The sequence below is a fragment of the Ciconia boyciana genome, chromosome 1 (genome assembly GCF_034638445.1).
Source record: "Ciconia boyciana chromosome 1, ASM3463844v1, whole genome shotgun sequence".
NCBI classification, from domain to species: domain Eukaryota; kingdom Metazoa; phylum Chordata; class Aves; order Ciconiiformes; family Ciconiidae; genus Ciconia; species Ciconia boyciana.
The window spans coordinates 151146637-151159136 of NC_132934.1; the positions used below are offsets into that span (position 1 = coordinate 151146637).

Genomic DNA, 12500 nt, shown 5'->3' on the forward strand with positions numbered 1-12500 from the left:
CTGAGCTTATCGGGGGTTGTTATATTCACATTGTGATTTTGCTGTATCATAAAATGATTTATTGTCATTTGTTTATTCACTGAAGTGTAGATACTGAGCTGTAAAGTTCAAGCAAGTCAGGCTAGTACTGGTTGGTTGTCCACCAAGGCCAGTGCTCACTTTGAGTCTATTCATCTTAACCTTGTCAAGTCTTCTAGGTTCAGCGGGCTTTCTTTTTAACTCTGGAAATGTCTGGCGTCTTCTGCCAAAATCTGTTGGCAGCTGGATTGTGGCCCATAAAATATGTATCTCTTTTTTGTTTGGGAGGGAAAAGGAGAAAGTGGATAATATTCTGGGGGCTAGTGAGGAAGGAACAGCAGCCACATGTCTGCCACTCTCCAGACCTGTTTGCATCCCTTCTGAATATTCATTTGTGCTTCTCTTATCAAAAAATGGGGGAAAAAAAACCCCAAACCCAAAAACCTTGATAAAAAATGATTTTGTGAAATTCCATATTCACAGTTTCTTATTTCTTTCTCTCTCAGATTTGCTCATTTGATGCTACTTTCCCACTAGACCCAGCGGCTGTGGAAGTTGTTAACTTCCTGTTAGTTGTTAACTAACTTAACTGCATTCTGTTAGTTTAGCTGAGTTTGTTTCATTCTGGGCTGCCTATCCCAGATTTTGCAGGCTGATCAACATTTTCATTGCCACTTGTGGCAATTCCGGTATCATGCAAGAAGAGGAGATGTAACCTGCAGAACCTCACTGGAGACTGTATATGAGATAGGTTTTTCCCTATCTTGACCATAGGAGGCAAGGGTGTGTTATAAGACTTGGAGCTAGAAAGCAAAATGGAATACTTTTTTTTTTTCCCACAATTAACAAGTTTTGTTCTTTCTTCCCCCATGATGCTGTGCCGCAGTAGTTTCTGATTTTTTGCAGAAGTGCATATGCTGTGAGGAGGTCAGTGGTCAGGTCGACAAATCACAGAAATGCTCCCCCTCCTTCTGCCCAGTGAGTCAGCTTTTGAAAGTTTCTGCTTTTATCACTATAATATTCTTACCTCCTCACCTGCAAGGAAGTCTCTGATGGCAGCAACTGCTGTGATGGAAATTACTGTATTTTTGTGGAAGAAATGCTTTGACTTTAAGGTAAGCAGAGCCCAGTTGTTTTCCTTATTAGTATTAACGTTAACTAGTACATAAAAAGTGGAATCAAAGCTGATGATAGAAGAGATTGCTCCATGTACACTCTCATAAAGTCTCTGATGCTGTGGCAGGTGTTAGGTGAGGTACCTTGGCCCAGAGCTGACAAAATTTCACCTGAAGATTGAGCTACCATTAGAAAGAGAGCTTGTTGCTTTTTTCCTCTTGCAGCTTCCAAACCTCTCTTGTGAATACTAGACTTAGAAATTGTATTTCATGCACAGTCCCTGAGGGATGATACTAGGATATGTTTTCAGAAAGGCTTCTAAGGAGATACAGAAGTGCAAATATGTTGGAAAGGGCATGTCTTTTAAGTTGCTTAAATTGTTTATATTTCATTTTCATGTGTGGAGTGTTTTATTTCTGTAGAGAACTAATAGAAATGCTCTCATTTAAATTCAGGAAAGTTATTTCCCTTGAAAACAGCACTGAGTCACTGATCAAAGTAGTTTTGTATAACTCAATAACATATTTATGTAATACCATTCAGTAGCACAACTTGGAATTAAACTTGAAACCTTAAAATTGAGGTAGTAAGAGCCTTGATTTGAAGAGGGCTGTTTCTTACTGCTGTTGTTCTGCGTTTACCTCTAAGTCCTTGGGTCAGCCAGAAAAAACAGCAGAAGAATACCTCAGCGCAGGATTCCCCAGTATTCCCAACCTGGGGTGCATTTAGTAACAAACCCCTTTTCCTCCTTTTACATCTTACTTATCTCCATCTCATAGTGCCACAGGGCATTTTAGCATATTCTCCAGCTAATAGAGCAGCAGATTTATCAGCTGAAACCTGAGGGACTAGAGGGACGGGAACCCAGCTGTGTTACGTACGACACATAACAACATTGCTGAGAAACCTACCTGCTGCTGGCTTTAGGTATTTACCAACACAGCATTTCTAGGTGGAGACCAGAGCACGCTTCTTCCTTCCCTGTAAATCTCCTCACCACACTGTGCTCTTTCTTGCTTGTTATCTCTCCGAATTCACTGTTCACCACTGCACAGTGGCCTGGCTTCAACAGGAGGGGTGCGAGGGATGGCTTTTGGTGAGTCCTAGCCCTCCAGCTGCTGGTTCATGCTCCTCTTCTACTTCCAGGTGCGTGATCTCCTTAACCAGGATATTATGTTAAAGCTGCCTCATAGCAATAGGTATTATATACACACATATATATGTATGGAGTCTCGTAAATACATGGAGCATCACTATTTTCTCTTCCTTCAGCAACATATTTGAGCGGTGGTGGACAGAGTTGCTGTTGGTTAACCTCTGCTGCTGGCAGGTTCCTCTGGGGTTAGCACAGGGTTTTTAGATGGTATGTGGGAACCCCAGCACTTACTATCCCCTTGATTTCCCCCCTGCGTTTTATATGTGACTGGCAGATAGTCTGATGCTCGCCTGAGGTGCTCAGCTGGCTCCCTCACGCCTTAGGTCTCCACAGCAGCACGGCCAGGTGGGCTCTGGTTCCCTGCCTTGCACCAGTCTCACAGCCGGGTCTGGGCACGTTGGTCTGGGCAGCTGGGTTTGGCCTGGCCATGGGCTGCAGTGGCATCGGGAAGCGTAGGGACTTGCCGTGGAGTTACTGAGGTTGGTATGGATGATGTGCGAAGGGGAACGGGCGTAAACGCCAGAAGAAACTGCAGAAGAACAGTTAGAAGAACAGCCTGTGCAGGTAACAAAGAAAACTGTTCCCAGCTGATAAGAGCAGAGCGTAAGAGCTCATCGGCAGAGGACCCTGCACCCCACTGAGAGGAGCATGGCATCAAGGGTACAGCACATCACATCTGCGATTTCTTTCCCTGGTAGCTCACCATGAAAGAGACGGTGCCCATGCAGGTGAGTACATTCCAGGCAGGTATACTTTCCACACGAGGAAATGCAAACAGGGAGCAGCAGCCTCACCTGAGACATACCAAGGTTCATGTGGGCAGGATTTGTAACCAATGGACCACTTCATAACAACAGTGGACACCTGAAGGGTGTGAAAGCTCTATCCAAAACCCAATTTGTTTCCAGGGAGGTACCCATAAACAAGAGATTTGACAAACTGATAGCCGGAGAACCTTGTTCTCCCCATTGCACAAAAGAGATCCTGGACAGAACTCTTGAACACAGACCTTTGTGCTGGTTGTTGTGAGAGCATGAGGGGATGAAAGCTATGAGAGAATGACTGTGAGTGGGTAAAATCAACCTGCATGGAGGTTGGGTGCGATAAAATCATCTTGGCCTTTTGTGACAGCTTGCATTTAGTTTTGATCCATTAATGTCTTGTTGAAGAAGGTGCTATTGCATTCCTCCAAGCTCAGTCTGCCTAAGCTTACCTGTGGCTTCTTTTCATTGCCCCTGGTCCTTGATAACCAGAATACAGTGCAGTATATACATTACATCATGCAACCGTGATGCTCCAGGACTCTAATCAGGATGTAGGATAATGACCTTCAGGAGCTTTAAGAGGGCAAATGTGTACATAAGTTAGTAGTCAAAACATTTACGCAGTGTAGGCTGAATCTCTGGGATTCTTAGGTTTTCATAACCTACAGACCATCAGCAAGCTGCATCCCATTTCCAATTACTACATCAGTGAGCAGCGTAAAACAGCAAAAACTAATACGAAAATGTTAACGCTCTTCGTTGAGGCTTGCGGGAACAAAACAGTGATTTGCTGTGTCCTTCACCTAGAGCCATGCTCTGTGCTGTGCTGCCAGGAAGAAATGTACAGATCTTTAAATAAAAGTAAATAATAGATAATGTCTCAGATGGTAGTCCTATAAATGGATGCCTGTCCTGGTTTATGACTTGAAATTGAATTTCTTGCACTCTACTCACTGCAGCTAATTGGTGTGTAGAAAAGGCTCATGCCTCAGACCTGGCTTGTCTCAAAGTCACTTATTTCCATGGTTAATTTTTTAATAATTCCTGTAATGCAATCTGCCGTGGATTTTTATGTCATCTTTCAGTACTGTTCAGTGAGAACCTCAGCTTTGTTCTTGTATATGCATGAAATGTTGGGGGAACAAATTACATTTCTCACTGTGATTGACTCCTGTGGAGTTATTTGGCTAGGTACCAGCTTGAGGCCCTAAATATTTGTTGGCGGCAAATTCTATTTAGATGTGCAATTCTTGAACTTAATTTTGTTGCAATTTTAGAAAACATTACTCACTTGAAATTAATATACGCAGTCTACCCAGTCATAAATGTTACTGCAAAATAAGAATGAAATGTTACCATAAAGCATTGTGATTATAATTAAAATTATAATTATTTTCTTCTTTTTATAACTTACATTAATTTTTAAAATTTGTTTTCTGGTTATTAAGACTATGAAAATTACAACCAAGTCTTTTCCTCAGCCATACTTCTAAAGTATTTAATTGCTTTTTGTTTTAAAGCTGAGATTCTCACTAATTCGTATGACTGCAATAGATAGGGCGTGAAATAGAATACCAGATAACTGCAGGATTTCTGGCAAAGGTCACAACAGTTAAGTGCATATGACATTAAGAAAACTCTGATATACAAAAATAGGAGGCACAATGAAAAGTGAGAAACTTCATTCTGCTTTATCCAAACTGGATTACAAGCAGGGCATGAGGGAAGATCGAGGAAACTACGGACCTGTTATTCTGACCTCTGTACCTGGAAAAATTATGGAGAAGATCATACTGGCTGCTATTGAAAGGCATGTAAAGGGCAAGGCAATCATTAGTTTTTTGCTGGAAGCTCATTCACTAACTGTTACACACCTGATCCTTGTTTTTTACTTCCAGCCAGTGTCAAACTAAATACTGACGCAAAACCTGGTTTTGCCTTTGTTATGAAATGATGTTGTTTCAGTCCAACAAATTAGGCCTGTGTATCTGCTATAATTGATCAAATGATAGTTGTATCTTCCCAGGATTCAGGTATTGAACTGATAAAGGAGTGAGATTAAAAAAAAATTACTTTTTTAAATTAAAAAGCTGAGGCTATTCTTAGCAAACAGAGACATTGGAGCTGATAATGTACCACAGTATTGGAATAGGGTTATTTCTTGATGTGCATCCTATATTGGTTTTGTCCAGTCTTGGCTTCCGTGTTAAGGTGAAGGCCCTTCATCAGCAAGGTTGGATGGAGCTGCAGTGTTGGGGCGTAGAGGGTCCGGGCACATCTTGTGACTTCATGTACACCGTGTGAGGTCACGCTAAGTAGACTGAGAGAGGGTTTCCATGGCCTCTGTTGTTTTTCTTTCTTCCTCACCTGGGTAATAGGTGTTTTCATTACTCACAGCCAATTCAATTGAATGTATCTCACTGTTGGAAAAAAAAGTTTTTTTGTTTTTTTTTTTTTTTATGGCTCCTAATTTCATCATTTTCTGTCTTTCAAAACACCAGTTTCATTCTTTCAAAGTATTTGTAATTTTTCTAAATAATTAGGCTGGTTTAGTATATTTTAACCACGAGCCACATGGAATTCTTTTAACTTTTAATATCTCTTATGAATTACCCCTTCAGTGCTTTCCTCTTTTTCCCTTGTTGTTTTGAAAGCATTAGAAGTCAAGGCACAGTGGTGTTAATTTCAGTGATATTAAATAGTTCAGGTATAGCACAGACCTTAAGGTCTTACTGTGACAAAAAGAAAAAGATAAATATTGATCTTTTTTCTGAACTTTTGTGGTTTGGGATTCCATATATCACAGTTCTTGTCCTCCAGAGAAAAATGTAGTTTGTGTCATGTCAGTAGAACTCAATAATAAAAGGTGAGTAAAGATGAAATGGCTCCTGCCAAGGTGTGTAATTAAGAGTCTCCAGTCTTCTGTGTAGAGAAGAAAAATGATTAGCTATAATTTAAAGGAAACTTTAGTGGTTTTGTCTGCTTGCTAATATAGCTATAATTTAAAGGAAACTTTTGTGGTTTTGTCTGCTTGCTAATATTTGATGTATTTTTAACTGACATCGCCATGGTTCTAATTTAATAACTGAGCATTAATTCTATGCCAGCTAAAGACAGGACTCTTCTTTAGCTCAAAGCAAGCAACACTGCATTCATGGCCAGTTATCTTCAGATCCACTCCATAAAGCCGTCCATCATAAATATCAGCGTGAGAAAAGCTGAGCATCTTTCTCATATTAGGCAGTAGGCAAAAATGTGAAGAAGTGTAAACAAATGCTGTAAATCGAGACAATATAAACCTTGAGAAGCTGCTGAGCAGTAGTGCAGCCACAGGGACGAGCAGGCTGAGCTGGCAGCCAGACTTGACCTGAGAGCCCAATGGCTAAAGCAGCCGTCCAGGAAGCAGGGTCCTGAGCTAGAGAAGTTTGAATACCCCATTTGGGTTTTCCAGGCAACATCGCACCAGCAGGACTGTAGGATATTCTCAACAAAAGTACGTCTCACCTGCCATCTCATCAAAATAGGGCCATTGTGCCCTCAGTTGCCATCAGAGGTAAAGCAAGAATAATATAACCTTGCTGTAGAGCACTCAGCTGGGAGGGGAGAGATTTCTTATTCTCAAGACTGTTTTCTGTTAGTCTGTGATGGTCTAATCTGAAATGCATGAATAGATCTATATGACCTTACTGAGGCCTAAGTTTCAAATATAAAATCTGGATTTTTGCCTTAGGTACCTACATGAGCTAAATGTTTTTGATAGCAAGAAGCTCTTTAGTCAAGTAGATAAAAGCATGGAAAGAGGCAACGCTAAGGAAGATAAATAAGTGTGGGCTGGAAGTGAGAAGAGAGTGGTAGATTCTTTGTTCTTGAGTCTGTAATTCAGAACCCAGTTGTTTTTTTTTTCTATATTGAGATATGTGTTCAATGCAGGAATTATGGCCAGGGGCTTTCAAGAGCTGTGTTCTGTAGGAGATCAGATTAGATGAGAGATGATCAGAAAGTTTCCACTGCCTCTAAAATAGTCTATCCTTAAAATAGGTTTAAAGTTAGACTCTTAAACTGTATAATTCAGTTGAATGTGGTGGAGCTGTGTCATTTTACAGCTGTAAGTGTATCTACTTTTTAGGTCTGACTTCCCAGTAATATACAGAAAATAATTCAGTAGGCACTTGTAACAAGAAAGATGTTTTCTTCATCAAAAGTTGCCTTCTCCTCACACCCTTTTGCCTTTTCTTCCCCTGAGAAATAAGGCGTCCTATTGCAGCAAGCAGTGCTTGCATTCCCCCTGGGCCCTTTGCCATACCCAGCTCTGCACAAAGTAACTGCAAATTGTGGTCAGGATGGCAGAAATAGCTGTGCCCGCATCCAGCTAACTAGGAAATGAGTGACTGAATTGTGGGGGAAAGAGAAGCAAAATGCTGCGCCTGGGGAGACTATCCTGCTGTGCCCTGTGGGGTTATGTGTGGGGGCTGTTTTGCCCAGGTACGGGATACACTAGTGCTATCCCCAGGGGAGTCTCCGACTCGCCTCCATCCCGCACCTGTGAAGGAGCTATAGGAGAAGCTGACTGTTAAGTGGGGAAAAAAATGGATTACAGCTGTGGATTCCCCTGAAGATCATATTTTTTGTTAACAGATTTGCTGGAAGTAGGTCCCACTCAAAACCAGAGAATTTTGGCAGGCTAGATCTCAATGCTGCTGTATGGTTGGCTGTTACTAATGGCAAGGATCAAGAAAAAGAGTTCCTGGAAAGAGCTGGACTGACATAGGTCTATTCAGGTTTTTCATCCTACAGGACCAAAAGGAGGGGCCTGTAACCCATGGGAAAAGATGGTGTTAAATTTCTTCCAACAAGTTCCTTCTGCCATAAATCCTTGGAAGTGGTATCCAGTGTTGTGTCACCAAGAACTGTAAGGAAGCTGCAAAGAGAACAAAAACAGGAAATAGCAAAAAAAACCCCCCACTGAGTCATGAGTAAGAACCTGCCATGCAAATCCATAAAGATTTGTAGAGGGGGTTAGGACCGTGAACCTTGAAAGAGAGAGTGGAAATGTCCTACAACCCAGATTTTTGAATCTTCCACTGGAGGAGATAACTGATCTCCGACACCGAGAGCTCAGTGTTAACCTAAATCACTTTTTGACTAATTATGTGATGTCTGTGTAAACAAAGTTACGACCTGCCACATCACACTCATGCCAAGGGTTGTCTGTTGTTTCCATATACAAATGGTCAGAACTGAAGCTGTATTTATCTGATGGGGCAGAAGTGCAAAATCTTCTTTCATTTTTGGGCTCCCAATCTTGAATGTAAAGCCTTCTGCATGTATAAAAGTCAATGCAATATTTGAAAATGCTCATGGATGTTAAACATTGAATATTTCTTAGCAAGGGAATCTTTCAACATTTTATTAATTCATGTAGAAAATTGATTTCCCCTGGGTAATACTAAAACAGCTAAATCTGAAAACCTGCCTAGAAGAGGAATAGCTCTCAAGTATGAAAATCTTCCAATATAAGATAAATACGAGTTAAACAAAATTGACACGATGGACAGAGCAACCAGGTCCAGTGGGGATTTAAGCATAGTGAATAATGGAAATAGTTTTCACTGTGCTTCAAATATCTAATAGCGAGAAAAGCTCTTGTTTCTTGGGGTTTAAAATGGATACTGCTCAAAATAATGAAAGTAAGCATTTAAATTGCTTCATTCATTGCAGGTATTGTGTCCCTGATCTCCCTGGCTGTCCTGTCCTATGAACGCTACAGCACTCTCACCCTGTGCAACAAGCGCAGCACTGACTACCGGAAGGCACTGCTGGCAGTCGGAGGTTCATGGATTTATTCCCTCATCTGGACTGTGCCACCTCTGATCGGTTGGAGCAGTTACGGAATAGAAGGTGCAGGTACCAGCTGTTCGGTACGCTGGTCCTCGGAGTCAGCCGAGTCCACATCCTATATCATCTGTCTCTTCATATTCTGCTTGGTCATCCCTGTGATGGTCATGATGTACTGCTATGGTCGCCTCCTTTATGCTGTTAAACAGGTAAGCTGCTGTGTGCTGTTGGTAGTGCAAACTGGTCTGATACATACGTTGCATTTCTCTTCTATCGAGTTTGGAAGCACTGATGATAGAGAGCAAAATAACAAAGTAAAACCAAATGGAGAAGACCACAGAAGGCCTGAAGGAAGGGGCAGGAGGTCTTCACCAAGTTTTTTCATACTCCAGAGCTCCAACCAGAACAACCAGATAATATCCATATAGATACTGACTTTGTGGTTTGAAAATATTGTCTTCTAGAAAAGCCAGCGTATCTGGGTGAAGGTTGCATTTGTAATGAAGCCAACACATGTTTACCTGTCTATAAATAAAACATCCATGCAAACATTTCTTCCTCATTTTCAATCATGACATTTTAATAATTTCTGCTTCTTAATCTGTGGAGACCTAACTCTACAGTAATGCAGTTCTATTGCAATTTGCAGAGTTATCCCAGGGATCAGCTTCTCCTTGTAATTCTAGGCCACATTTAAAAGTTTCCTTAAATACTGCTACCACCACTACTACTACGACTGATACAACGCCGACACTCCTCTGACTGGTTTAAGGGGTACTGCAGATACTCCGAAGTGAATATTCCAAAAGACCCTGCCAGGGGGTATGGTATTGCGAAGTTTGAATACCCTTGAGACAGTAATGAAATCGTTTAATGATGAATAATCAGAAAGGAATGAGTGTATAGATGTTCTCTAAAAAGCAATTCTCTAAAATGTTCAGATGAATTAACTAAAGGTGTTAAATGAAAAAAAAAAAAAAGCAGTAAATCCCTGAATAGAGGCTCTCATACAGAATTAAAGTGGATGTAGTTTACTTTTGATTAGTCATAAGGAATTAAGGTCATGCCTTTTACGTGATTTGTCAAAACTTTCAGAACACTTGAAGCCCAAAAGGGAAATCTTCTCCTGGTTGAGTGCTGAGCGGGCCAGTAAAATCCCTTTGATGAATCACACATTAGTACTCCTCTTAATACTGTGCAATAGAAATATGGAAAAAATTTCTCTTGATTGTAAACCATTAAAATGAAGTTGCAGACCATATCTGGTCCCTGGGCAGCAGTATCCTTTACTATCACCTTAAAGAAAGGAGCAGGATATTGGAACATGTGCTACTACTAATATGCAGAAGATACAACTTTCTTAAACTTCTGTCTCTTCTTTCCTTCAGCCCTCACTGTCATTCCTGACAACAGACATCACCCAGAACGTACAAATACTTGTATGGATGAAGCTTCTGTAGCATGTGCTTTAGCTTCTAGTTCTAAATGTAGGCTTGTGTTATTTTATTCACCTTTTTTTTTAAATTCAATTATATTAAAAGTAGTAGTAGATCTCATTGATCTGCCTGATGGGTCTCAAGAAGTTGTGGCAAACACGCTGAGGGAACAAAGTATCATAGAAAAGATAGGTGCAGTCTATAGCCATTTTGTATTTAGACATGAAGACTGAGTAGACTGGGTGGAAGACTAGGTTGATTGATTAATTGACTGTCCAGAGAAAAAAATGGGAGAAGGAATAGCATTTTCCACAATCCTCTGTCCTCCATGTGCTTTCAAGATTGATCAGGAAGCCTCTGGGATGTTGAGGTTAGAGAGCCCTGAGAAATTTTGTAAATGGTGGAAGTGAAAAAGCATACCCTGTTGCATAACCTGTTGGAGGCCAGGTCTTAGGGAACTAATGCTTGTTAAACGCAAAGGAACTCCAATGAGGATTAGATCGTATCTCCTCTCTAGAGTTGTTATGACTCAGAGTCATAACAGCTGCCTGAGTATTTGTGAAGTCTTTGTGAAGTCTTGAATAGCTAAACCCTAAATTTTTACACAAAACGTCTAATGCTTTCCTGGCGCTTGTAAAAGATTTCCATGATAAGTTATATTTTGGCAAAAAGAATCCCAATCAGAAAACTCATCAGTCCTCAGCTTTGTGTGATCACAGAATCACAGAATTGTATAGGTTGGAAAAGACCTTTAAGATCATCGAGTCCAACCGTAAACCTAACACTACCACGACCACCACTATATCATGTCCCTAAGCACCTCATCCAAATGTCTTTTAAATACCTCCAGGGATGGTGACTCAACCACTTCCCTGGGCAGCCTGTTCCAATGCTTGATAACCCTTTCAGTGAAGGAAAATTTCCTAATATCCAGTCTAAACCTCCCCTGGCGCAACTTGAGGCCATTTCCTCTCATCCTATCACTTGTTACCTGGGAGAAGAGACCGACCCCCACCTCGCTACAACCTCCTTTCAGGTAGTTGTAGAGAGCGATAAGGTCTCCCCTCAGCCTCCTTTTCTCCAGGCTAAACAACCCCAGTTCCCTCAGCTGCTCCTCATCAGACTTGTGCTCCAGACCCTTCACCAGCTTTGTTGCCCTTCTCTGGACACGCTCCAGCCCCTCAATGTCTCTCTTGTAGTGAGGGGCCCAAAACTGAACACAGTATTGGAGGTGCGGCCTCACCAGTGCTGAGCACAGGGGCACAATCACTTCCCTAGTGCTGCTGGCCACGCTATTTTTGATACAAGCCAGGATGCCATTGGCCTTCTTGGCCACCTGGGCACACTGCTGGCTCATATTCAGGCGGCTGTCAACCAACACCCCCAGGTCCTTTTCTGCCAGGCAGCTTTCCAGCCGCTCTTCCCCAAGCCTGTAGCCTTGCATGGGGTTGGTGTGACCCAAGTGCAGGACCTTGCACTTGGCCTTGTTAAACCTCATACAATTGACCTCGGCCCATCGATCCAGCCTGTGCAGATCCCTCTGTAGAGCCTTCCTACCCTCAAGCAGATCAACACTTCCACATAACTTGGTGTCATCTGCGAACTTACTGAGGGTGCACTCGATCCCTTCATCCAGATCATTGATAAAGATATTAAACAGAACTGGCCCCAGCACAGAGCCCTGGGGAACACCACTTGTGACCGGCCGCCAACTGGAGTAAACTCCATTCACCACCACTCTTTGGTCCCGGCCATCCAGCCAGTTCTTCACCCAGCGAAGAGTACACCCGTCCAAGCCATGAGCAGCCAGTTTCTCCAGGAGAATGCTGTGGGAAACCATGTCAAAGGCTTTACTGAAGTCTAGATAGACAACATCCACAGCCTTTCCCTCATCTACTAGGCGGGTCACCTTGTCATAGAAGGAGATCAGGTTGGTCAAGCAGGACCTGCCTTTCCTGAACCCATGCTGGCTGGGCTTGATCCCTTGGTTATTCTCTACATGGTGTGTGATAGCACTCAGGATGATTTGCTCCATCAGCGTCCCCGGTACCGAGGTCAGGCTGACAGGCCTGTAGTTCCCCGGGTCCTCCTTCCAGCCCTTCTTGAAGATGGGCATCACATTTGCTAATCTCCAGTCAGCTGGGACTGGAGGTAGCCAGGACTGCTGGTAAATGA

General features: G+C 42.2%; 1 protein-coding gene across 1 annotated transcript in view; it reads left to right on the forward strand.

Moving 5' to 3' along the window:
• Positions 1-12500, forward strand: part of LOC140646209 (pinopsin-like) — a 94089-nt gene that overhangs the window by 15281 nt on the left and 66308 nt on the right. The window contains exon 2 of the mRNA XM_072849785.1: positions 8773-9098. Within this exon, the coding sequence (XP_072705886.1) occupies positions 8773-9098 (326 nt within the window). The remainder of the gene's footprint in view (positions 1-8772; positions 9099-12500) is intronic.